This window comes from Pleurodeles waltl, chromosome 12, assembly GCF_031143425.1.
Source record: "Pleurodeles waltl isolate 20211129_DDA chromosome 12, aPleWal1.hap1.20221129, whole genome shotgun sequence".
NCBI classification, from domain to species: domain Eukaryota; kingdom Metazoa; phylum Chordata; class Amphibia; order Caudata; family Salamandridae; genus Pleurodeles; species Pleurodeles waltl.
In genome coordinates this window covers 566,223,584-566,250,875 of record NC_090451.1, presented here as the reverse complement: position 1 = coordinate 566,250,875, position 27,292 = coordinate 566,223,584, and the positions used below count along the sequence as shown (strand labels likewise).

Here is a 27,292-nt window from a genome sequence, read left to right as displayed (position 1 = left end):
GGTCCAATATCGGATGGCAATCTTCTGATTTTTTCCTGATGAGAAAGAAAAGGGAATAAAATCCCATTCCCTTTTGAGTAGATGGTACTGTTTCTATTGCTCCTTTTTATATCATGAGGGAAATGTCCTTTAGTAGCTGCTTTAGATGTGGAGGGGGGGTGGAACCTCGGCTGGGTGATTTGGTGGTTTGTTGATAAATTCAAGGGTGTGCTCTCGAGATATGACATTTAGGACCCATTTGGCCATTGTTATAGTAGCCCATTGATAGAAAAATTGGGAGACGCAACCTCCTAATTTGTGTAGTTACTGGGAATGTAGGGTAGCCTGCGTTGGTGTTAGGTCATTGCTTCCTTGATGAGTCTTGAACTCTGGTGGGTTGTTTTCCCCTAGCTGTCAGCTTGTAGGCTGCCGTAGGTGGTTGTCTATACTGCTGAGTGTATTGAGAACAGTACTGTCCTTGGTAGGGTTGATATGGCTGTCTATAATGTTGAAAACCTCCACAAAAGGTAAAAGTACACCTGCCTCTGGCTCGTCAAAAGGGTTGCCCTTTCGACTGCAACGCACCCAATGATCTGGCAGTGCCAGTATAAGTCTTAATAGCCTGTAATGCGTTGTCTATGTGTTTTCTGAATAGTGATTTGCCATCATAAGGCATGTCCAAAATTTTACTCTGTACTTCAGGCATATAGGATGTGGCCTTTAGCCAGGCTTGTCTTCTGAGCACAGCTGCTCCTGCTAGCTGCCAAAAACCTGTTGCTGAGATGTCAATCGCCCAGACTATGATTTCTGGAGACGCCTTCTGACCCTCAAGAAGAATTTTTTTCTGTCTTCTTCTCTGGCCTCCTCTGAAAGGAGATCTATGTATTGCGACATATCCAACCACATTTGCCTGTCGAACCTTGCCAGAATCACAAGATAATTTGCTGCATTTGATGTCAGCCCTGCCATACTCGTTTTCCAATAGAATCGAGTCAGCACCCATCTCTATCAGGTGGTGTTATAATGGGGTGCTGATGGGTTTTTAGAACACCTCTGGTCAGCTTGACTTATCACAGAGTCTGGCTTTGGATGTCCTAATAAACAAGCTGGTGCATTGTCTGGAACTTTATCTTTCTTATCCAGACGTAGCATGACTAATGCAATGGTCGCTGGATTCTTCATAGTACTAATACCCTCTTGCCAAAAGAAATCTATTATGGGTATTGCTTTAACTGACTTCTCTCTGGGTTCCTTAAAATCATACAAAAAACAGTCTGTTTAGAGGTTAGAGGTAACTGAAACCTTTTCACTGCATGCTTCATTGTACTATGAAAACCACCAATATCGTCCGGTGGAGAGTCAACAGGAGGCGGCTGTGGTGGTGATGGTGGCTGTATGACGTAGTTGTCCGATTCTGAATAAGTGGAGGCTTGTTCCCTTATTTCTCCTTCTTCTTCCTGTTCGTCCTGCGATGTATGATGATCGTCTGACTGTGGATCTGCTAATGGCATTGTAGACAGCGGAATCCCTGAAAAGGATAGTGAAGAAGGGCGAGTAGGCAGCATTTGTAGAGGTGATCTTGCCGGTGTTTGAAGGTGCGATGAAGGCGCAGATTGTCCAGGTCCGGGAAAGCGTTTATAGTAATCCTGCAGCATTGCATGCAGGTTAAAAATCCTGTGGCATCTGTACTGTTTGATTCTGTATTGGTGTGCTAGGCTGGTAGGTTTGTTGTACGTTCTCAGTGACGTAAACGTTTGAATGATAGTATTGGTCATCATTCTATTCATCATCCTGGCACTTAACCAGCAATTCGGATGGGCTGTGCGCTACTCCAAAAGGTCCTTCATCCTCTGACACCTTGTCAAATAAATGATGTGGTGGAAATGGCGTGCCTTTACTTGGGGAGGTGTGCTCCGGACGTAATAGCTGGTCTGCAGGGTACAGGCCAGTTACAGGCATCAATGTTGTTGAAAGCAACGTGGCTGTTGGAGGTAACTTCGTCAAGGGTGACAACAATAGTATTGTCGACGATGGTGTCGTAGACAGTGGCTTCGTCGATGATGAGGTCGTCAACGGCGATGATCTTTTGGTAACCCTCCGTCGACGGCAAGGACATCACTGTAGTTGTAGCGCTTGTCGATGGTAGTATCTTACTCTCTTTAGTCAACGGAGGTCTCGTCGTAATCCTGCAGGATACAATGGTCGTCAACGACAAGGGAGATGACATTATCATAGGCGATGTCGCAGTTGTGAAAGTTGGTGTTATGGATCGTCGACGAGACTCATCAGCGGTGAAGGAATTTTTGAATTTTTTATCAGGAATTATTTTTGCTGTAGAAGGAAGCGATTTTGAAATTTTTCTGACAGAACTTTCTCTAGTAGCCGGTGTTGAAGGCGCAGAAGAGACTCTTTAGGAAGATTTCTTATGTGGCACCATCTATTTTCCATGAGATTTTTTAAGTGCTTTTTTGTGGGGCCCTGGAGGCTCCGCTTCCAAAGATCTTTCTCTCTTGTGGGATTTCTCAGTTTGCACAGTCATCACTCTCTTCCCCAGAGAATGTATGTTCTTTTGATTTACGTTTTTGCAACCACAAGAGGAGCCTTCCTTCTCTGTCTCTTGGGGTTTTCTGTGAGAAAGTTCTAGAGATTTTGCAGTCCACAACCTTGTGCTCTGGATAGAGACAATAAATACACTCACTGTGAGGGTCTTCTGAGTAAAGTCTCTTTTTGCCACAAGTGTTACATGGCTTAAAAAGACCTTTCCCTGGAAATCCTAACATGGTGGGAATGTCGCAGGCTGTAAAAAAATATAATTGTTAAAGCTGACCTGAGAAGTATTCAGTTGAAGTAACCTCTGAAGAGAAACACTGAACAGAGCTCAGGGAGACTCCTTTCACCTGATGTGCGGTAGAAAATCTGAGGGAATGGAGCCTCTGTGGTGAGGGTTCTGTCGCCTGATTGGTCAATGTATGGTTTGGGTCCTTTTTTAAGAAAGGACATGGATAGGCTGTTAAATTGAGCTTACCTTTCCTTTTAAAGCCTATTATTATAATGTACACTACTTATTATGATACCAGCGACTCCCACTTCGATGAGAGGGAATTATTCAAGCTTGTGAATCTATGAAAGATTCAATACTGGATAATTCTTTTTACCACTTCCAGGATTATTTTAATGCCTGATGTAGTATGCACCTATGTCGGACAGACATGCAATTATGCATGTGTATGAAAGCATCCCGTTACATACCTGATTACAATGGTATCTTCTGTTAGGTTGCATATCAGATTCTTCTTCCTGCTTCAGCAAATATACTCCACTCAGCGACACAGCATTTGCAAGTTGTTGGTCTCCTGGTCTCCCCCTCAGCTTACATACATCTTTGAGGTAAGCCCAGGTGACTGCACTCCTGATTCTCAGGAGTCATGCTACTAGACTGAGACTGACATGCATATCACTTTATCAGTATAGCAGGTGTGTCTCTAGCAAGAGGTCAAATAATGAATGGTCACAGAGAAGTGCCCCATCCATAAACGGCATCCCTATAGAGAGATACCAAGAAAATAATTCTCAATAAGATAGCTCTAAAGAGGAGTCATTAAATGAATGTTCATATGTCTGGCCACATGTAAGGATGACTGACCTCTTCACATTTACATGTGGCTGTCTACAGAGAGGCCACTACTTTCATGGTAGTATGGAGTTAAATTCCATCTTACAGGCATTCAAAGCTTCACTTTTTCTCTCCTCTGACCTGCTCCTGTGAATGCCACTGTTGACGGAGTCCCCACCTATGCCTTTAGCCCTCAACTTTATCTTGAATATTTTTATCATCCTCCTCCAGACCCAGGCTTCCAATCCTCCACCTGACAACTTCATGCAGCAACTTGGATGTTTGGCTCATCATGGTATGCCGGAGCAGGTGACAGGAACAGGCATAACATGGTAACTGCAGCTTTACTGGCCTTCAGGAAGAGAGATACCTATGCCAGGCATGACAGAAAGCAGGTCCTAACACAGATACACAATGCGTACTTGACAGAGCAGTCGTCAACCCCTTCAATCTAATGGGCAATCACCATGCTGCAGGCATCTGGAAGGAATATGCTGCATGGTGACTAGCCAAATGATTGCAGGTTTGAGTAGAATACTATGAAGTGGTAGTCACAGTGGCAGCACTCACAACATGTGAAAATATGCACACAAAGACGGGACAAATGGAACAATTCCAAAATGGAGATGTCTGCTTTCACTGATGTAGGACAGCCCTGCAGCATCGACCAAAGCCCTAATCCTAGCAGAAAATTCTAGTTGGAAATCACCCACTCTACCAGTAAGACAACCACAACTACAAAGACTTGTGACAAAACAGATGCTACTGGACAAACCTTACCTTGTTGATGAGGGACATTACAAATACAAGCAGCTCTGTATCTGCCCCATTCTTCTCTTCAAGAATGTCAACCAAAATAGACCATGGATTTCTACCTACAAATAGACAGTAAAGTACATATTATGGGTGCAGTGTAATTACATCAGATTTAAAGAAAAAGCTGTAACCCAACGTTGCTCGTTAGTATATCCTACATTCTCAATAGGCTCCCATTGTCATGGATCTAGATTAGATCATGTAGGAAGTTGGCTCTGTATGCACTATTTCAAAGTAAGGAATAGTATGCACAGAGTCCAAGGGTTCCCCTTAGAGGTAAGATAGTGGCAAAAAGAGATAATACTAATGCTCTATTTTGTGGAGGTGTGTGGTCTAGCAGTAGGCTTATCAAAGGAGTAGTGTTAAGCATTTGTTGTACACACACAGGCAATAAATGAGGAACACACACTCAAAGACAATTCCAGGCCAATAGGTTTTTGCATAGAAAAATATATTTTCTTAGTTTATTTTAAGAACCACAGGTTCAAATTTTACATGTAATACTTTAAATGAAAGGTATGGCAGGTAAGTACTTTAGGAACTTTGAATAATCACAATAGCATATATACTTTTCAAATAAATCACATATACCTATTTTAAAACTAGACAGTGCAATTTTCAACAGTTCCTGGGGGAGGTAAGTATTTGTTAGTTTTGTAGGTAAGTAAACCACCTACGGGGTTCAAGTTTGGGTCCAAGGTAGCCCACCGTTGGGGGTTCAGAGCAACCCCAAAGTTACCACACCAGCAGCTCAGGGTCGGTCAGGTGCAGAGTTCAAAGTGGTGCCCAAAACGCATAGGCTTCAATGGAGAAGGGGGTGCCCCGGATCCAGTCTGCCAGCAGGTAAGTACCTGCGTCTTCGGAGGGCAGACCAGGGGGGTTCTGTAGGGCACCGGGGGGGACACAAGTTAGCACAGGAAGTACACCCTCAGCAGCACGGGGGCGGCCGGGTGCAGTGTGCAAACACACGTCGGGTTTCCAATGGAAATCAATGGGAAACCAAGAGGTCTCTTCAGCGATGCAGGTAGGCAAGGGGGGGGCTCCTCGGGTAGCCACCACCTGGGCAAGGGAGAGGGCCTCCTAGGGGTCACTCCTGCACTGGGGTTCCGATCTTTCAGGTCCTGGGGGCTGTGGGTGCAGAGTCTTTTCCAGGCGTCGGGATCTGGGAGTCAGGCAGTCGCAGTCAGGGGGAGCCTCGGGATTCCCTCTGCAGGCGTCGCTGTGGGGGCTCAGGGGGGGGGGGAAACTCTGGCTACTCACAGACTCGTAGTCACCGGGGAGTCCTCCCTGAAGTGTTGTTTCTCCACAAGTCGAGCCGGGGGCGTCGGGTGCAGAGTAGCAAGTCTCATGCTTCCGGTGGGAACCGCAGTTGTCTTGAAGTTGCTTCTTTGGAAACAAAGTTGCAGTCTTGGGTGAACAGAGCCGCTGACCTCGGGAGTTTCTTGGTCCTTCTAGAGCAGGGCAGTCCTCTGAGGATTCAGAGGACGCTGGTCCTGGGGAAAGCGTCGCTGGAGCAGTGTCTTTTCGAAGTGGGGAGACAGGCCGGTAGAGCTGGGGCCAAAGCAGTTGGTGTCTCCGTCTTCTCTGCAGGGTGTTTCAGCTCAGCAGTCCTCTTCTTCTTAGGTTGCAGGAATCTGAGTTCCTAGGTTCAGGGGAGCCCCTAAATACAGAATTTAGGGGTGTGTTTAGGTCAGGGAGGGCAGTAGCCAATGGCTACTAGCCCGGAGGGTGGCTACACCCTCTTTGTGCCTCCTCCCAAGGGGAGGGGGTCACATTCCTATCCCTATTGGGGGGATCCTCCATCTGCAAGATGGAGGATTCCTAAAAGTCAGAGTCACTTCAGCTCGGGTTGCCTTAGGGGCTGTCCTGACTGGTCAGTGACTCCTCCTTGTTTTTCTCATTATCTCCTCCGGCCTTGCCGCCAAAAGTGGGGCCGTGGCCGGAGGGGGCGGGCAACTCCACTAGCTGGAATGCCCTGTGGTGCTGTAACAAAGGGGGTGAGTCTTTGAGGCTCACCGCCAGGTGTTACAGCTCCTGCAAGGGGGAGGTGATAAGCATCTCCACCCAGTGCAGGCTTTGTTACTAGCCACAGAGTGACAAAGGCACTCTCCCCATGTGGCCAGCAACATGTCTCGAGTGTGGCAGGCTGCTAAAACCAGTCAGCCTACATGGGTAGTTGGTTAAGGTTTCAGGGGGCACCTCTAAGGTGCCCTCTGGGGTGTATGTTACAATAAAATGTACACTGGCATCAGTGTGCATTTATTGTGCTGAGAAGTTTGATACCAAACTTCCCAGTTTTCAGTGTAGCCATTATGGTGCTGTGGAGTTTGTGCTTGACAGACTCCCAGACCATATACTCTTATGGCTACCCTGCACTTACAATGTCTAAGGTATGGCTTAGACACTGTAGGGGCACAGTGCTCATGAACTGGTGCCCTCACCTATGGTATAGTGCACCCTGCCTTAGGGCTGTAAGGCCTTCTAGAGCGGTGACTTATCTATACTGCATAGGCTGTGTGAGGTTGGCATGGCACCCTGAGGGGAGTGCCATGTCGACTTACTCGTTTTGTCCTCACCAGCACACACAAGCTGGCAAGCAGTGTGTCTGTGCTGAGTGAGGGGTCCCCAGGGTGGCATAAGATATGCTGCAGCCCTTAGAGAATTTCCCTGGCATCAGGGCCCTTGGTACCAGGGGTACCAGTTACAAGGGACTTACCTGGATGCCAGGGTGTGCCAATTGTGAAAACAAAAGTACAGGTTAGGGAAAGAACACTGGTGCTAGGGCCTGGTTAGCAGGCCTCAGCACACTTTCAAATCAAAACTTAGCATCAGCAAAGGCAAAAAGTCAGGGGGTAACCATGCCAAGGAGGCATTTCCTTACAGATCAGGTGTGAATGTTAGGCAAATAATATTTCTCCATGACAAATTCTTTCAATTTTAACATCTGACTCATCACTCCCACTCTAAAAAGTGTTACAGTATTGATTCTGGATGTTCTCGAGTTTATATGAGTCTAGTTTCGGTGTATCTTCCTGATTTTGTATCAGATTCAAACTAATACAAAATGTCTTATTCGTTCAGTCACACTTTCATGGTTTACCAATTTCTAAAAAAAAATTGCAGAAAAGAGCCACAATAATACAAATTAGCGAACATTGATTGCTTACAGGGATAAAAAACTGTGATGCATGTTTTTTTTTTCTTTACCTCTCAACCCATTCCGGAAGGGTAGAAAAATAACACATATTAAATCTTTTGCAGTCTTTTTTTAAGAAATAAAAACACTCACTTTACTGTACTGCATTTTAATCCAATTTCGGGAAAAAATGACCCACATTTTTCCTTATTTGTTCTATTTTCTTCAGGTTTGTCAGGAATACAACACAATCTTCTGTGCATCTTGTCAATCCCCGAAATGTGAGAAGGGGGGGAAAATGGACCTTTATTTGGCCAGGATATCATCTTTGGAAAAACATTTTTAAGGGGAGGAGGGAGGAGAATTTCAGCACGCTAGGGGATACAGACAAAAACGTATAACATAGGCAAGAATCACTGATTACATTCCTTGCAGAGCAAGGCATTTATTGCAAGGGAACTATAAGGTGGAGATGGTTGGCCTGGATAATATGCTTGGGGGATCTGAATTTGGGGAATTAATTCCACTCAGACCGACTAGGCAAGTCATACCAACTACACATTCTTTCATACAAAGGGACATAAAATAACTTGCTTTTCTTACACATATCCTAGTAGCCTCTCACTGTGGAAAATGTATATCATGGGAGAATGTATCATTATTTATAGCGTTCTGACCAGGACATTTCTCACCCACTAGCATTTTTGCCTGACCAGCCTTTTTCAAACATGCTACACCTAACACGCATCACACCCTCTCCTCTCACCCCATTATGGCACATAGCAAAAACATTTTCTTCCCTGCATATTTCTAACAGTAAAACAAATCTCATTAATTATGGCCCACAGAAGAATAAATATGTTCTTTATTATTAACTGAGTAAACTTCAAAGACCATCATATCTGGTAGAAAGAAATCAAAATGTCTGGTGTTCCGTGAACCATGCAAACCCCTGACACTCCCATCTCATGTTACAATGCTCTTCAAGCAGGATCTGGAATAGTATCCTGCACCATGACAGACCCGACCTATCAGTCCTCCACTATTAAAAAAGGAGCGGAAAACCCAGATATCTCTTCAATAAACTGCTTTTCTAACCTTAATAGATTGAATTTGATTACCATGTCAAACAAAAAACTCAATGCCATCTTTCTGCAACCTTCAGACCTATTCACACAATCTTCAGTCACTAATCGTGCAGGTAAGGAGCAAGGTCCTTTTTTATCAAGTCACACGAGCCGAATGTCTTATAACCCTCCAGTGCATTTTGTCCACCAGAGTGTGTGTGACCATGGACTTCTCTGTGCAAATCCTCTCAGTGTTTGAGACCATGTTCCGTTCAAGCAACTTTTAACTAATATCCTAGGATTATCTCCTAAGGGAACAGAGGTAGCCGGTGAATGGCAAAACCCAGTGTAACCCCATCTTCTCCGCCAGCAGCCATATCGCCTTCAGCCACACCACAGAACTCCACTGGACTGACCACCGCTGCTTCAACTTCACCTTTAACAAACCCACCACCCGCAACCGATCCCCCGCCACAGTGGAACAAGGTCACCAACGACCTGCTGCTCTCCGCCCTCGCCCTAACAGCTGACACCACCGACGCCGACACAGCCTCCCGTAACCTCAGGCAATGGATCGACGACTGTGCCAACACCCTTGCCCTGATCAAGAAACCCTCTCACAACTGCGCCTTCAGAAAGGCCACCTGGTTCACCCCGACCTCTGGACCTCCAAACAGGCCTGCCAAAAACTCGAGAGGAAGTGGCACCAGGAATAGACACCAGCCACCTACACGGCCCTCAAGAACGCCATCCGCAAGCACCACCAAGACATCCTCCTCCAAGGAACGTACCGACAACAAAGCGCACAACAGCAAAGAGCTCTTCAACATTGTGAAGGAACTCTCCAACCCCAGCTCCAGCATCAACGACATCCCATCCTCTCAAGACCCCTGCGACTCCCTCGCCACCTTCTTTCACCGCAAGATCAGAGACATCCACAACAGCTTCAACAACAAGACCCCACCAGCAGCCAACAACACCTCCGACTCATCGCCCCCAACCACACCAACCTCCTGCTCTCCTGGACTCATGTCAACGTGGCTGACACCACCAAAGTAATGAACATCATTCATTCCGGCTCTCCATCTGACCCCTGCCCGCTCTGTTGTAGATGTAGTGCAAGCGCCATCATCACCCCCCAACTCTGTATGATCATCAATAGCTCCTTCGAGGCCACCACGCCGAGCACGCTGAGATCAACGCCTTACTCAAGAAACCCAAGGCGGACCCTAAGGACCTCAAAAACTACCAGACCATCTCGCTGCTTCTGTTCCCGGCAAAGGATCTCGAGAAGATCGTCAACAGGCAACTGACCCACCTTCTGGAGGAAAACAACATCCTGGACCCGTCCCAATCCGGCTTTTGCAGCAATCACAGCACCGAGACCACACTCATCACTGCCACCGACGACATCCGGACCCTCCTGGAAAAAGGTGAAACCACAGCCCTCATCCTCCTTGACCTCTCGGCCGCCTTTGACACTGTCTCCCACCACACCCTGCACACACGACGCAGGGATCCGCGACAAGGCCGTGGACTGGATCACCTCCTTCCTCTCCAACAGAACACAAAGAGTCCGCCTCCCTCCATTCCTATCTGAAGCCCATCTGCGGCGTACCACAGGGCTCCTCCCTCAGCCCGACACTCTTCAATGTCTACATGGCACCGCTCACCACAGTCGTCCGATCTCACAACCTCAACATTGTCTCTTGAGCCGATGGCAGCCAGCTGATCCTCTCCCTCACCAAGGACCCCGCCACCGCCAAAACCAACCTCCACGAAGGTATGGAGGCCGTCGCCAACTGGATGAAGAACAGTTGACTAAAGCTAAACTCAGATAAGACAAAGGTCCTCATCCTCCTCCGCCTCCTGGTAGCCACCCATGCCGGGAGCTGCACCAACGCCCTTCAACCACACCCGCAACCTGGGTTTCATCCTTGACTCATCGCTCTTCATGACCCAACAAGTCAACGCCGTCTCATCCTCCTGCTTGAACACCCTCTGCATGCTACGCAAAATCTACAGGTGGATCCCTACCGAAACCCGAAGGATGGTTACCCAGGCCCTCGTCAGCAGCAGACTGGACTACGGCAACGCTCTACGCGGGAAACACGCCGGCTCTCCAGAAAAGACTGCAACGGATACAGAACGCCTCCGCACGCTTCATCCTCAACATCCCTCGCCACAGCCATATCACAGACCACCTGAGAGACCTACACTGGCTCTCCGTCAACAAAAAGATCACATTCAAACTCCTAACCCACGCCCACAAAGCAGTCCACAAAGCCGTACCTGCATACCTCAATGATCGTCTCACCTTCTACACCGAACCGTCAGCTCCGCTCCGCGACCTCGCCACTGTCCCACGCATCCACAGAACAACAACCAACAGCAGATCTTTCTCCTACCTCGCTGCCAAGACCTGGAAAACCCTCCCCATCCACCTACATCAGACCAAGGATCTACTGACCTTCAGGAGACTCCTCAAGACCTGGCTGTTCGAGCAGTGGCAGCTCCCCCCCTTTCCTCAAGACCTGGCTGTTAAAGCAGTAGCAGCCCCCCGCCCCCTCAGGCGCCTTGAGACACTCACGAGTGAGTAGCGCCCTCTACAAATGCAATGATTGATTGTTTGATTAATTACCTAGTGGCTCCTTCCCTTACCTATTGCTGATGTTGCCAAATTTAAATTGTGTTGGCAGAACTTAGAGACTAGGACTGAAGTGTTACCAGCATTTGCCCTAGACTTAGGCAGGAGCACCAGCTGGTGCCCCAAAACTATTATACAAACTAGTGCCCTTGCTAGCTCACCCCTCTTATTAGAACCTAGTGGCTCACTCACCTGATCAGAACATTCTCTCTCTAGGCAGGGATAAAACAAATACCCTTGCCCAGCCTAGACAATCACACTCACTAATCACAACCAAAGGCACAAAGCCTGTCTCAATTCTGTAGTTATGGCATACCCCCACCTTTAGTGGGCCCTCACAAGAATAAGTGTTCTGCACCATCACATAAGAAACTAATAGGAAACATGCATCTAGTGCACTTACATAACCCCATGAATATTCTAGTCAGTGGTTTTCCACAGCAGCTTTCTACCACTCAATCACCTTGTAAGAGGGGTAATGCATCTGTGTTCACTGTTAGTGTAGGATTGGCTAATATGATGGCACTAGCTTTTTTTTTCTTTCTTATAAATACCATTTCTTCATGAATGGTGTACGTAAAAGGCCAGAACTGAACAAATACAATTTTTTATACATGGAATGTCCTGGCTAGGTTTCTGAACTAGTGAAATGATGGTACTCACCCAAAGCTTGATCCACTGCGTTTATTGCCTTTATAAGAAGCTGAGCATTGGATTCTGCATATTCGACAAACACAAGTAGCAGTTTTAGTGCGGTTTTCACCACCAAACGGTACTGCAATTAAAAAAAGACAACAAGTATATGAAAAGAAGCTAGTACAAAAACCCCAGAACACTGTCCACTCCAAATTGCTTTGGAAAAGGGTAAATTCCACATGACCATCAATATCCCACAATGCATGCCTCCAGCTCTTTATTAAGATTGTGTTAGGTCACATAGGCAAACAAACGTTTATATTCAACCCAACTGCGTACCTTCAGGTTTGCTATAAAGATTAAACTGCACACAATATAATATATAACACTTTTAAAGTAAGACTGATTATCAGTCGACGGAAGTCTTACCTCACAGATGCACACATGAAAACTTTGTGAGAATCTATGGACTAGGTGCAGTAAGCCACACAACCTTTTTACTAAATAGCATTTGCACAGCTTTAACTAGTGCTAAATTTGGGGACAAATGTTCATGGAAGCAAATATTTTACAGTAAAATTGAGATTGGTTCAGGCTGTGCTATTTGAAATGGACACCCCAAGGGTTGACTATCAAGCTACACTAAAGACATGCAATGGTGGATTCCTATATGAATCAACCCATGCATCATTAGCAGCAGGGAACTTCTTAAATAATCATGTCACTTGGGGGAATGGAACATATCCTCGGGTTTCATTCTAGTAAGGGCTCTTCAGTTGGTTGAAGGTTGTTCCAATGGCAAAGTGAGCAAGGGACAAATATTAAGTAACCTATAGTTATAAATGACTTAATGTTTGGTTACATTCATTTGAACTTCAAAACAATACAGAAAAACAAGTTACTTAACTTTGATAAAGCCTTATCTGGTAGAGTCTCTATCTATCCACAGATTGCTTACCTCAGAATATTCCCCAGGCATCAGAATGGATCTGGAAAATCTTGAGCAGTACACCTCTGCGTGCCAGACGGTGGTAAGGATTGGCTCTGCTCAGCACTGAGGTGTTGTCTGCGCTGGAACTGACAGGCGCACCCCATCTAGCTGACATAAGTTTCTTTAGGTGACTATTTTCGTGCCAGAAGCACAGACCCACATCAGAAGGCTGACTACACAGTGTGCAAATACTAAAGGCCTTCAGCGACCTTTTCGGTAGAGGAATCAGTTCGTAGAACATGGAGGATGGATGGGTCTGTAACGAATCTTTGGTTAGATACACTCTCTACAGATAAGGGATTACTAAAGTTAAGTAACTTGTTCATCTGATAGGGACTTCTAGCCCTTACCTCATAATAGTTACTAAAGCAATACCTTATGCGTCTGCGAACTGGCTCAAAACAGAAAGTCCTGGAGGACTGAATAGGAAAGTGCCCACCATTATGGACCGGACAGTCAAGGCAGTAGTGTTTGGTAAATGTGTGCAAGGATGCCCATGTTGCAGCTTGACAGATGTCCAAGACAGGGACTCCACGAGCTAATGCAGTGGTCACAGCTTTGGCTCTGGTAGATGAGCCCACAAGCCCCCAGGAGGTTGCTTCTTGGTCAGTGCATAAAAACTCTTAATGCAGAGTACAATCCATCTAGAGATCCTCCCCTTCTGCACTGCTTTCTCTTTCTTCACACTGGTGAACCTCACAAAGAGTTGACTGTCTACCCAGGCTTCTTTGGTACAATCAAGATAGAAGGACACCACTCTTCTGTCCAAACTGTGAAGTTTCTCAGCTTTCTTGGAGGGGTGAGTTGGAGTAAAGAAGGTCCGCAGTGTGATACTGTGGACAACAGAGAAAGATGTCACTACCTTCAGTAAGAAAAAGGCATGAGTGTGTAGAAACTGTTTATATGAGAAGCAGCTTGTATATGGAGGCTGCACAGACAGAGCCTGTAAGTCACTGACCCTCCTGGCTGATGTAATAATCACCAAGAAAACACTTGAGTGTCAGGAGTCATCAAAGGTCAACTATGCATGGGTTTAAAAGGGGAACACATCAGGTAGGTCAGCACAAAATTACGGTCCCATTGGGGCATAACAAAAGGCTTCGGAGTGAACAGGTGTTGAAGACTTTTCAGGAAACGTGTCACTACAAGGGACTTGAACAAGGAGGGTGACTGGCAACTGCAAGAAAGCAAATATGTCCAAAAGATACCCCTTGCCCAGAGCAAAGCCATGCAGAGATAAGGATAGAACAAGTAGCAACACTTCAGACAGAGGTGCAGCTAATGGGAGAATATGTTTTGCAGCACACCAAGCCCCAAACTTGTCCCAACAGCAAGCATATATGATCTTTGTAGATGGATGCATGGCTGCCAAGATGAACTCACATACTTTGGAAGGGAGATTGAAGGCTCTCAACTGCTGCGGCTTAGCCTCCAGGCATGAAGGAGGAGCATGCACTGTTTCAGGTGTAGGACCCTGCCCAGTTGCTAAGACAGGAGATCGTCCGAAAGAGGCAACCTGAACGAAGGACTGATGGTCATGTTTAGGAGTTCGGGATAAAATGCATGTGCCCTATCCGGAGCTACTAGGATGACTTGGGCTTGGTCTATCTAATCTTTTTCTAAACTTGTGGCAAAAGTGGTATTGTAGAAAGGCACAAAAATGTCCTGAGTCCCACTGGAGACAAAATACATCTTGGAATGGGCGAGCACCAACTTGGAAACTCCAGCGTGCAGATGTCCTGACATTGTGCAATCTCGGCAGTGGCAAATAGATAATACCAAGGTTCTCCCCAGTAGGAGACGAGAGCTTCCACACGATACTGTGCCCAATGGGACTTAAGGTCCAACTGCAGAGCCTGCATATGGCATAGTTTACCAGCAGGATACAGGGGGACACGTGACCCAGCAATCTCACGGGCAGTGCCACCGAAATCTAGGATAGAGGCCGAAATATCCGAATCTTAGCCTGAATATCCTGGACTTGCTGCTCTGGAAGATATTCACGGAATTACATTGTGTACAGAATGTCTTCAATGAAAAAGAGCTTCTGAGAGGGAGTCCGGTACCACTTCAACATGTTTATAGAGAACCCCAGTGAAGGCAGGAGGTTCACTGTAGTCTGGAGGTGGGAGAAGACCGCCTGAGATGAGCCCACCTTCAACTGTCAGTTGTTGAGATCAGGAAAGACTGAAATCCCTGACTTCCGCAGATGGGTTGCAACCATCTCCCTCACTTTTGTGAACACCCGAGGGGTGCTGGTAAGGCCAAAGGGGAGCACAGCGAACTGAAAGAGCTAATGGCCTACCATGAACTTCAGGTATATCCTGTGGGCCGGCATATGGAAATATGCAACCTACAAGCAGAGCTCCACCATCCAGTCTCCAGAATCCAGGACCTGAGCCAATGTGAGCCTTTTGAATTTCTCCTTTTTTGAGATAGGGTGTAGATCTAGCATTGGCCGGATTTCTCGGACCTTCTGCAGCACCAGAAAGTGTCAGGAATATTTATCATGACCTACCTTTGATGTTGGCACCCTTTTTATGGCTCTTTTACCCAAAAGAGTCTGCAGTTCATAATCCAGCAGGGACAAATGGCCATTGTCAGCCAATCTGAGGACGGTGGCATGGGAGGTGAGGTTTCTGCGAGTGAAAGGGCACAAACTGCTGGACCATTTGGAGCACCCACTGGTCCGAAGTTCCAGCTTACCAGTGGGGTGGGTGGTGACTGATGCCTATCAGTTGCCTGTGATGTTGCGAGGACAAATTAAAGGGAAAAGGAGGCTGGCAGAGGGTAGCGTACTATGCAGATCTCAGACTTTGGATCCCACAAGGCTTGTGAGAGCCGTGTCCTCAGGTACTAAAGGACTGGGGAGTCTGCTGGCTGTGATGGCTGGGTGGAAATTAACATAGCTGGTAACCCCTACAACAGTGACAAAAGGCAGAGTGTGGCTGATATCGGAACTTGGTCAGTTCCAATAACAAGGTGGTGGTCCTACAGACCTTGAAGAGCTCAAGCACTGAACCAGCCTTTTTGCCAAATAGATAAGTGGTGTCCAGGACATGTCCAGAAGGGTTGCCTGGACATCCCCCAAGAAGACAGTTGACCTCAGCCTGGCATGGCAACAAAGCACTACAGACAAAGCAATTGCTTTGCCCAGTGAGCCTGCCATGTCTAGTCTGTAGTGTGTCATGAACTTTTCGGCATCTCTGCCATTGGCAGTAGCCTGGATCTCCTCCAAGACCATGGGCAGCACTTGCACAACCGAGTCCCAAACTGTGTGGGTGTACCACCCCAAGAGACACATGGTGTTCACTGACTGCAATGCAAGGCTGGTGGAAGAGAAAATCCTCTTACCAAAGGTATCCAGCCTCTTGGATTCCAATGGCATGGTAGGGTATGTGCCAGGGTTAGCTTTGGGCATTGAAGCCTGCGCCACCAGGTTCTCGGGTGGGCTCTTGGGTGGGGTGATGGGTGAGAAAAGCTGAATCCCCAGAAGCAGGGCAGTAGGCGATCGTCCTATGCACTGGGTCGCCTGTGCAGGGCTTGTCAGGCAAGGCGCAGGACATCAGTGACTGCTTCATTGAAGAGGAGGAGGGATTCACAGTGGGATACCCCGGGCTGAAGCACCTCCATCAAGACACTTCACAGAGGGCAGAGTAAAGTTGAAGAACCTAAGTCGCCCTCTGCATCAGCACAGCAAAGGAAGCCCCTTCTCCTATAGACAAACTGGGAGGAGAGGCCAGGTCAGTGTCTGAAGAGGTGTCCAGACCACTGGCATTAGCCAATTCCTCATACCAGTTATCGTTGGCTAAGGGTTCCTCAGATGAGTCAGGATAACTATAAGGATCCCCATATCCACCTCAAGCATATTCCTCACAGGGCCTGCTGGAAAAAAGGGCACACTGTCTCTGGCTCAGAAGGTCTTGGTCCGGTCAGCACAAGTGTCGACCTCGGAAGATGTAAGTCCGGCTTTGCACTGCAGTTGTGAATAAATTTGGGGTAAAAGTTGCTGAAAACACGCCACTGGACTAACCTCATCAAGTTTGTAGATTTGCGACCGGAGTTGGTCCGAAAACCAGGAACAGATCCAAAGAGCCCAACTGGCATCAAGGGTGAACCCAGCAGCGGAAACCAAGTCAGGACACCTTCCAAACCCATGAGGACCAAAGATGCAACGGAGACGTTGGCTCTCCCAAATATGAGGTTCATAGCCTCATAAAGTTCCTTCAATTGGGAAAAGGTCGCTCTGTGTAGTTCAGAGAGGTGTGGAGCAGATCCAAGCTCTGGCTTTGCACAGGACCTATGGAAGCGGGATCTAGACTTGTGGTGTCATTCTCGTGTCTTGTGCGATGATTTGGACCTGTATGGTGAAGTTGAAGAAAGCTTCAACTTCTTGTTGTTGTGCTGCTTACCTGACGGCGAATTGGATCTCGACGATTATTGGCGGGAATGACTCAGAGAGTGGGCCCAGGACCTTCCAAGCGACCTGGAGTGGTGCAGAGGCATCCGGTATCGAGCAACCAGGGGCTTCAATGCTTAATCCTGGACCACTTAGGGTTTCATTGCAGGACAGTTAGAGTAGGCCTTCATACTAGACACCATAAACAACAAAGTGGTGACTGTGGCAGGCTATGCAGGTTTCTAAGGGAACATTCCTAAGGCACATTGGCAGCAAAATCTCAAAAAACGAGCAGCAGAAAGTAATAAAACAAATAAAAAAAAGTCATAAAGTCGCTGAGGTAGCTCTTCCCGATCTACACTGATGACGTGGAAAAAAAGGAACTACGTCAGCATGCTGGGGAGGCACCTATACAGGCTCCAAGCATGTCACTTCGGGAGCAGAAAACGCTTCAATGTCGAAGAGAAGCCGATCAGCACCACCTTCCAGCAAGCAGAGGTTCTGCTCAAGATTTTCCGGTTCCAGTCTCATGCCTGGGGAATATTCTAAGGTAAAATATCTGCAGGTAAAAGTCACTATCAGATACATGTATATACCAAACAAATATACAAATTATAACATTTATACTTAACAGACAAATCAAAATTACACACAATTAAGTTTGAATTTTAGTTGGAAGCGCAGAGCTTTTCAATATATGCTTTCTTTTCTGAAGGATGAAATGATATTCTAATCTGTAACAGACTGCTTTGTGTGTGTTGCCCTTAATGCATGCTCTGTTTTTCTTGGCGCATGCCAGTGCTTAATTTGAGGCCACCGATCATCTGTATTAGATTCTACTTGATATACTTGTGCCTCTCCGACAAATGAAGCTGAAGATACCAACTTCATTTTCAGCCACCAATTTCAAATTCCTTCATCTTTACAGATCATTATGAAATGTTCAATATTTATTTCCACCTTTTTAATAAACATATACTTTACTATTCTGCTAACATCCCTTCATTTTCTTAATAATTGTGGACCCCCAGCAGTGCACGGACCACAGCTTATGAACTGCTGACAAAGTACTAAAACACTTCATTACATAACTATCACTCAAGTCATCATTTCCAGTTCACAGTAATGGATCTACAGTACCACAGTATGACTGCTAAATTACTGGCTCTTCTTTAATACAGCTATTAGGATTTTTTAGATCAAAAGCAGAGCAGATTACAAAGCTAGTAGAGTAAGACAGTCTAATCAGCTTCCAGAGGCTGTGTAATTCCTCCTTCACTACTACGTCACAGAGCTTTCCTAACACACATTTATATAACTAAGTCAACTTTACAAACATTTCAAAACATATTTCAGTAGCTGTGAAAGATCATTTTTTGTACTTCTGTAGGATGAAAAAAATATTTTAATAGCATGAAAAAAGTCAGAATACTTTGCTTGGTGATGTGCAAATGATAAATGTTTTCTGAAACTAAATTTTCACAGATTATTGTTAATACGCTATATAGTTTTATAAGTAAAGCTGTTAGTTAGTGGGAAGGTTTTTGGACATTTCTTGGAAAATTTACTGTCTGTAAATGGCAGTGCGCTACCACATCATGCTTTAAATAAATATATTACTAAAGTGAGTGCTTAAGCATAAACTGAGAAACACTCCTGCCCTGATGGCAAAGCTATTAGTAAAGTAAGAGGCAAGTAATGCATACCCTATAATAAGTACCCTATAGGTGGGCTAGATTTATTATACATGGAGCAAACGTTTAGAAAGGCATCATTACCTAATGATATTTTAGTTATTTTGGAATGTTGGGGTAATGTCGTCTATATGGTAGTTGTGAAGAGGGTTGAAAGTGATCATGATCCCCTCAGCAGCTAGTATTAAGAACTCTACCAGGAGCCAGTGAGTTAGCATGAAAGGCTGGCCAGAGTCTGAGCCTGAGATTCTACCCGTAAATAACAGAAGCATTAGATGGAATGAGAAATACCTTAACGAAAGTCCAGTATTCAATGCAATCTTGATAACGTGTGAAACTACCCTTCTCATACTCCGAATGACATCAACCCTGATATATCACTTATGTATGATTTAAAGATCCATAAACTGAAACACTTGTGCTTACAGGTAGTATTAGTAATGAAGGCAAAATCAAATACACACAATAGCCCCAGCTGTTTGATAATTGAATACTATAACTTGAAGCGCAAAGTTTTGCAGGCTTTAACTCACGGTTCATTCAAGGCTGTAGGCAAGTGTATACTGTCTGAAAACCAAGAAATAGACAGAACAGAATGCTTTGTGGGTAGAGTTGAAAGAAACCACCTGCACAAAGAATACTAAAAGCTTCTGGGAAGTTGTTACCACTTTTGAGTGGGGAATGGTAAACAATCAAGAGTGCCACATAGGTCCAAATGAGTGGAGTAACCATTTTAGGGATTTATATAAGGATCAAGCCGCTAAAAATCATAAACATTTTACTAGACCTGCAGGTCGAGTAACTTGAATAATCTACCCGACCTAACTGTAATGTACTTGACCCGTAAATGGATCTCAAATTGTGTGATCCTAGGCAAATATTTTAGTTTACAGTTGCCTTTTTCTTCATTCTCACATACAAGTGCACCTTCAAATACGTGAGCCTGGCATTTCTGCTGCAGAACAACGTCTTTTGTTGATTAAATAGACTAAATGTTTGCTCCACGTATAATAATAATCTAGTCCACATATAGGGGACGTATGATCCATGACTTGCCTCTTAGTTTACTAATAACATTGCCATCAGGGCAGCAGTGTGTCTTAGTTTGTGTTTACACTCACTTTTAATAAATATATTATTAAAGCATGATGTGGCAGCACACTGTCATTTACAGAGTAAATTTCCAAGAAAAGTCATTAAAACCATTCCACTAACTTGCAGCTTTACTTATAATACTATATAGTGTATTCACAATAATCTCTGAAAATTGCGTTTCAGAAAACATTTATAATTTGCAAATCACCAAGAAAAGTGATTTTTTAAAATCTTTTTTTCATCGCACAGAAGTACAACAAATGGTCTTTCACAACTACAGACATATTTTAATATGCTTGCACACACACCATTTAAATAACTTTGTACAGCAGGTCAGAGAGCTCACCTTACAAAATCTTGGAACTCTGCAGTCTAAAGGAAAATTAATTGTAAGACAAAATGACTTTTGACCTCTGTCTCTGAACACAGAGCTAATGTGACAAGATCACAAGATTTAAAGGCATCTTTATTGCTCCTGCACCTTCTTACTGAACAGAACACCTGTTCTATGTCAACTCGCCAGAAGGGAGGGGTGAGCAGGTCCTAAAGATAGCTGGACCTGATCAAATATGACTCGCCACAGTGAGTGGGAGAGTAGAATTTTCAAGGCTTGAGGAGGATCACCTTTACACAAGTAATTCACCACCACTGAATGAGAAATATTGTAAATACTATCCCTCGATGATCACTCTAACACCAAAAATAGAAGGCTTACTGGCCAGTATGAAAAAAGCATAAAGCGCCAGGCAGGGCCTAGTGCCCATCGATCTTTTCCAGGAAGGCTTGCCGTTGTGGGGCAGAGTACTAAAAAGGGTATTTCATGCATCTATAGCGAATAATAACATCCCTGACTTCTGGCGTACGCCTACCTTAGTGCCCATATACAAGAAAGAGGATCACTGTAGTCCTGATGATTACAGGCAATCTCATCTCCCTCTGAGATGGAGCAAGTAAAATCTTCTATAAAGTTGTATTAAATAGACTTCAAGGTTGGGTGGATAATGAAAACATCTTAACCGTGGTGCAAGTTGTTTCCGGTCAAGGGTAGGAACCATTAATCAATTTATTCGTTTGTACATCATTTGTTACAAATATGCAGCAATAAAAAAAAAAAACATTGCTGTATTTGATGTTCATGGACCTGAAGTCACCATTTGACCATGCTGATCAAACAAGACGGCAATCACTAACTGAGCGTGGGGAAGGGTTGCCTTCTTCAAGTAATGATGGCAGTAAGGCCAAGGTTAAATATGGACCTACAGGTGAATATAATTAAACACTCCTTGTCAAAAAAGGTATACAACAGGGATCTGTGCTAGCCCCTTTTCTTTTTAGTATCTTCTTAAATGATGCTGTAGACTATTTGATGGAGAACCCCACTGATGTTCCCATAATCGTTGGCCGGAAGATCCCAATCCTCTTTGCAGATGATGCAGCTTTGTTGGCCCAAACAGAAAATGTAAAGCACAAATTGATGAGTAGTTTTGTGATTATTGTAATGAAAAGGACCTTACCACTAACTGTAGCTAAGACTAAGATCATGGTATTAAGATTGACCCGGTGGCTTAAGAGGAAGCTACTGATAAATGATAAGGATATTAAGTATGTACAATTTTACAAGTATCTGCGGATACGTTTTACTTTTAATTTAGGCTTAGTTGCTAGGAGGACCAGATCTTAAAGGCCAGAAGAGCTTTACTACTGTCTTCTCTGCCGGCATTACAATTTAGGCAAAAAGCAGGTTCTCAATTATTTAGTACCATACTCCAAATATATAAGCAGAAAGTAGGAACAGGTCTACTGTAAGGGGCTGTGCTCTGAGGGCGTGGTAACTTAAATCCACTACAAGTGGCAGAAAACAATTTCTTAAGGGCCCTGTTAAGGTTGGGACAAGGCACTCTTATGCTACTGTTTCACAAAGAGTTTGGCCTAACGCCTATCTCTGATCTGGCAGCAATAAAAGTGCTGTATTGGAGCAGGCTGGTAATGAATTAGAAAGCCTCACTATATCTGCGTAAATTCAAGGATGCATATAGATGTGGTGGTTTAGTCGATGTAATCGGCTGGCCCATGTAAAAAGACTATTAATTGAATTGCAACTGGGGGGCTTATGGACCAACCCAAGTAAGGTGGGGGTGTGATACTTTAGAACTTGTGAAGGAATTTTATTTTCAAGTGGGAAACAAAATTAAGAAAAAAAGACCAGGTTGTATATTGGGCGACTACTATGATAGCAGATTAGGCTTAGGTTAAAAGATCTACCTGAACCAGTTTTACCCTGAACTGAAACGCACATTATAAATTAAGGTTAGATTAGGATCTTCCCTACTAGATAATATCTTGTCAAGTGGGTGGGCAAGGCTACAGGGGGGAAGTGAATGATGTGGGAAAGATTCTACTTGGCACCTTTTGCACAAAATTTGTTACTGCTCATAATAGACAGCTCTTCCCCTAGGCACTACAAGATATGCTCCACCAGTTCTGCCCTAGCATTTGTCTTAGGACAGATGATGGAATCATTTTTAAATCTGTAGCTTCTTACATTTGGGCAGTCTGGCCATGAGTAACAGAGATTTGAGCCACTGTTAAAGTAATCCCTTGAGTGATCAAGAATGCTTAGTTGCATTGCTGTTGCCAGTATTTTAATTAGTTTTCGACAGGATGTGATTTTAATTGTATATGTACTTTGTTGTATTATATAAATTGATTATGTATTGCTAGCACTGCTTAACTATGATGAATTGGATTACATCTAGCCTGTTACTACTATGCATCCAAATAATATTTGTACCCGCCACTTTGTAACAGGGTAGCTGCATATTGGTTATCTGAGGGACGGTGTAGTATAAGGAAGGCCAGAAAGCCATAATTGATACCAGTTTTAATGGACGTATCCAGATGTAATTTTAACTATGTCCACAGATACACTCCATTGAAGTTTTTGACAGGAATATTATTTATACGTTTTACCTACAACCGAGTTTTAATTGATGAAGTATATGTTTTTTGGATTATGGATCACTGTCACAGGTGATTTTTACGCATAATTATGTATAACAGTTTGTACAACCGGAAAATTATACAGCAGGAGCGCTGAAACTGCACCGACAGAGAATATGCTTTAGGTTATGTTTATTGTAATCATATACCAATGTATGATATTGAAATTTTAGAAGTACTTCCTCCAATTAAGTAAGCACATGCTTCAGTGTATCCAGTATCACTACAGCTGGAGTCCATCTAATTTCAGTAACAACTGGGAACACATCAGGAAAGCATGTTCTCAAGCTTTTCCAGGTTGAGAACATGCTGAAAATTGCACCAATATCACAAAATATCTCTTCCAGTGAAAAGCAATGACAAAGGACTCATGCACATTATCCAAGAGGCTAAAACTGACTAGGCTAGCTCTTTGGGTAGGGGCAAAATGGGGGTTCATGGTGGATATCAGTTGAAACTTTTAATTTCTCATATTGTCATTGGCAAATATCCCTCTATAGCATGGAAGATAAAAATATTGCAGGCACAGTATGACACACTCGCTATTATCTGGGCTTTCCAGGTCATCTTTGTGCATTGCATCCTTTTTATTGTCTCCCTGGTGACAGACTACCGTGTTACCACTTAATTCACAACTGATTTATTGGGAAACTAAAGTGTGTCATTTTGTATTTTCCAGCTGCATTAGCAAATGAGCTTATGATGGGCGTCAAAGAGATTTGAGTAGTGAAAAGGGTGATGAATATATAATTCACCTCTATGAAACAGGCCACACAAGACCGACATCCGGACACTATCATGAACACAATGAGGTACCAAACCTATATAGATGGAAAGGTGCTGCCAACTAAACACTTCCTTGCACAACACCAAACCACATACAGAAAACCTTTCAGATAAAATTAGCAAGATACACAACATTTTCGTGTGCAGAACCTCACACCATAGTTATCTACGATTGGTACCTAGGAAAAGAAGTGCACAGGCCAGGCCAGGCCAGCTGAATGAGGAAAGTCAAATTCCTTCAGCATGCCTGTAAGAAATGGGGTCTCTATTTGGCAGTATTGTGCACCCTGTCCAAGTAGGGACCCTCACTCTAGTCAGGGTAAGGGAGTTCCACAGCAAAGATAACCCCTGCCCACCCCTTGGGTAGCTTGGCTCAAAACATACACAAGAAAAGATATGATATTTTAAATACTAAGGGCCTTATTACGACCTTGACGGAGGAGTTTCCTCCATCACAAATGTGGCAGATATCCCGTCCGTCCTATTATGTCACTCATTGACTATAATGGGATCATAATACGGCAGACGGGATATCCGCCACATTTGTGATGGAGTAAGCTCCTCCGTCAAGGTCGTAATAAGGCCTTAAATGTAGTATAGTGCTTAGAAACACAATATCTCCAACTAGGGTAATCGCAACATCTTGACCGTTGTTACCAACACTCCAATGCCACTCGTGAGGGAGTGCGGGCCGGTGACTGAGCTGCATGGACCCCGAGTACAGAACCTTGGAAGACAATGAGGAAGCAAAGACGGTGCACGGAGTTAGGGAGGTGAGGCGTTGCTGGACCTGGTACAGCCTTGGTTCCTTACTGCCACCGGGAAGATGAGGTGTCAGTTCATTACTGCCAGGCCGGGGAGGTAAGGCGTTGGTGCCTTTTGGCTGCAGGGGAGGTGATGGGGTGTTGGCGGCGAGGAGTGGATTCCTTACTACAAGACGGGGGTCGATGAATTAAGCTGGTCAAGACAAGAGGCATCGACTTTGCAGTGTTGCAATTACACCACCGGGCCACAGGTGAGGTGTGGAGCCAAGTGCCACAGATGTCAGTGACATGGCACTCTGGACTCACACTGTTAGGGGACTTCAGACATGTTGGCCTGTGGCATTATTTGCGGTCATTGCACTCAGCGGGGACCACGGCTCCGGTGCAGGCAATGGTGCGGAGTTGGATAGCAACACCAGTTCCAAAGTCACTCTGTAATTAATCAGCTTGATTTCTTCTTTGGTTGCACCAGAACTTACTCCCAAGGGTCCAGGAACTGCATTTGGCACCACTTGGAAAGTAAGGACTCTCAGCAAGAGCCGAGGGGCTGGCAGATTAAGTCTTTGATGTCTTGAGACTTCTTAACAGGAAGCAAGCTCAGCCAAAGCCCTTGGAGAACCTTTGGAAGCAGGATGTAGAATGCCAACTCCAGGCCTTTCACTCCCAGGACAAAAGCAGCAAGTAGCAGGCCAGCACAGAAAAGCAACAGGCAGAGTGGCAGCCCATCCAGCTCTTCTTCCTGCCAGAATATTCTCAGTCCAGAAGGATTCTAATTATGTGGTGTCAGAGGTCCAGTACTTATACCCCTTTGTCTTTGAAGTAGGCAAACTACAAAGAGAAGTCTTTGTAGTGTGTACAAGACCCTTCCTTTCTCTGCCCTGGTGCCCAGACACAATCCAGGGGGTTGGGGCTGCTTTGTGTGAGGACAGGCACCGCCTTATTCAGGTGCAAGTGTCAGCTCCTCACACCATTCTAGCTCAGGAAGACCTATCGGGAAATGTAGGACACACCTCAGCTCCCTTTTTGTGACTGTCTAGATTGAATTCACAAACAGCCCAACTGTCATCATGACTCAGACGTGCATTCCACAGACAGGCTGAGGCATAGAATGGTTAAGCAAGAAAACTTCCACTTTCTAAAAGAGGTATTTTCAAAACTACAGTTCAAAGACAAACTTTACCAAAATACGAATGTTTACATTGTGAGTTCAGAGACCCCAAACTCCACATCTCAATCTGCTCCCAATGGGAAAATGCACTTCAAAGGTATTTCAAGGTAATCCCCATGTTATCATTTGGGAGAGACAGGTCCTGCAATAGTGAAAAATGGATTTAGCAATACTCCACTATCAGGACAGGTAAAACACACCAGTACATGTCCTACCTTTTAAATACACTGCACCCTGCCTACAGCGCAGCCTTGGGCCCATATTAGGGGTGACTTACGTGTAGTAAAAGGAAAGGTTTGGGCATGGCAAATGGGTGCACTTGCCAGGGCAAAATGGCAGTTTAAATCTGCCCATACGGACACTGCAGTGGCAGGTCTGAGACATGTTTACAGGGCGACTCATGTGGGGACAAAATCAGTGCGTCAGGCCCACTAGTAGCATTTTATTTACAGGCACTGAGCACCCACTATACTAGGGCTTACTAGTAATTCAAATATGCCAATCATGGTAAAAACAATCACCAATATAATTTAGACAGAGAGCACTTGCACGTTTGAACCAGTCAGCAGTGGTAATGTGCCGAGAGTCCTAAAGTCAGCAAAAACAAAATTCAGCACAGGATCAAAAACAGGAGGTCAGAAGCAAAAAGACATGGGAGACCACGTCAAGAGCTGATAGGTTTAACAATGTCCTTCCATCCACAGTATACCACAAAGAACTTTGGCACAATCTAACTCATTTTACGTTAGTATTAACCAGAATCTCCAATAACCACACTGAAAAAAAGTAACCATGCAAGTTGATCGAAGGAAATCACCCAACCGCTGGCAAAGGGCATCCAAGTTAAGAAAGTGCATAACGCATAGTAGAAGGCATCATACCAATGCTCATACTATAACTTAACATAAAATTGCTCACAAACTGCCATGTTTATCCAACACCAGTGGCATTTGTACTGACGATTTTATATTTTTATGAAAAACAAAAGATGGGTGTACTTTAAATGGTGACCACAAGACATCAACAAAGCATATATTTAGATTAACTTACTGGACTTCCGGTAAGCGTGTACAGCCACTGGACAGTTTCATTGTGGTTTATAACACCCATCATCCCGTCCACAAAGAGCATGATTTGACTGAGAGCTGCAGAAAATACAGGAAAATTTAATAGCACTGAAATAATTTCACTAGAGCATAACATATTCTGTCAACTAATCATCTTATGAACATTTACAGCACACTGTTGGTAACAGAATACTCACATTTCTAGATACCCAGATATAGGATGAAATAGAGAGCGGATCACATGATGACAGTGTTGTTCTTACCAGGGCATAAGCCAAGCATCAATATTTTGGGGTGACACGGTCAGAAGCCCTTTCAGAGGGTCACGGAGCATGCAGGTACTACTTTGCTCAACCGTGGTGATTGCAGCCTTTTGCCCCTGATGTCCCAGGGCCCGATCTAATATGGATCCAAGCAACTGGGCCAAGTACCCC

The 27,292-nt window shown here is 44.8% G+C and overlaps 1 protein-coding gene across 1 annotated transcript in view; it reads right to left on the bottom strand.

Moving 5' to 3' along the window:
• LOC138268219 (FH1/FH2 domain-containing protein 1-like) overlaps nucleotides 1-27,292 on the bottom strand; it is a 1,001,023-nt gene that overhangs the window by 795,175 nt on the left and 178,556 nt on the right. The window contains exons 6-8 of the mRNA XM_069217669.1: nucleotides 26,842-26,936; nucleotides 11,922-12,033; nucleotides 4,373-4,467 (exon numbers count right to left, since the gene is read on the bottom strand). Of these exons, the coding sequence (XP_069073770.1) occupies nucleotides 4,373-4,467; nucleotides 11,922-12,033; nucleotides 26,842-26,936 (302 nt within the window). The remainder of the gene's footprint in view (nucleotides 1-4,372; nucleotides 4,468-11,921; nucleotides 12,034-26,841; nucleotides 26,937-27,292) is intronic.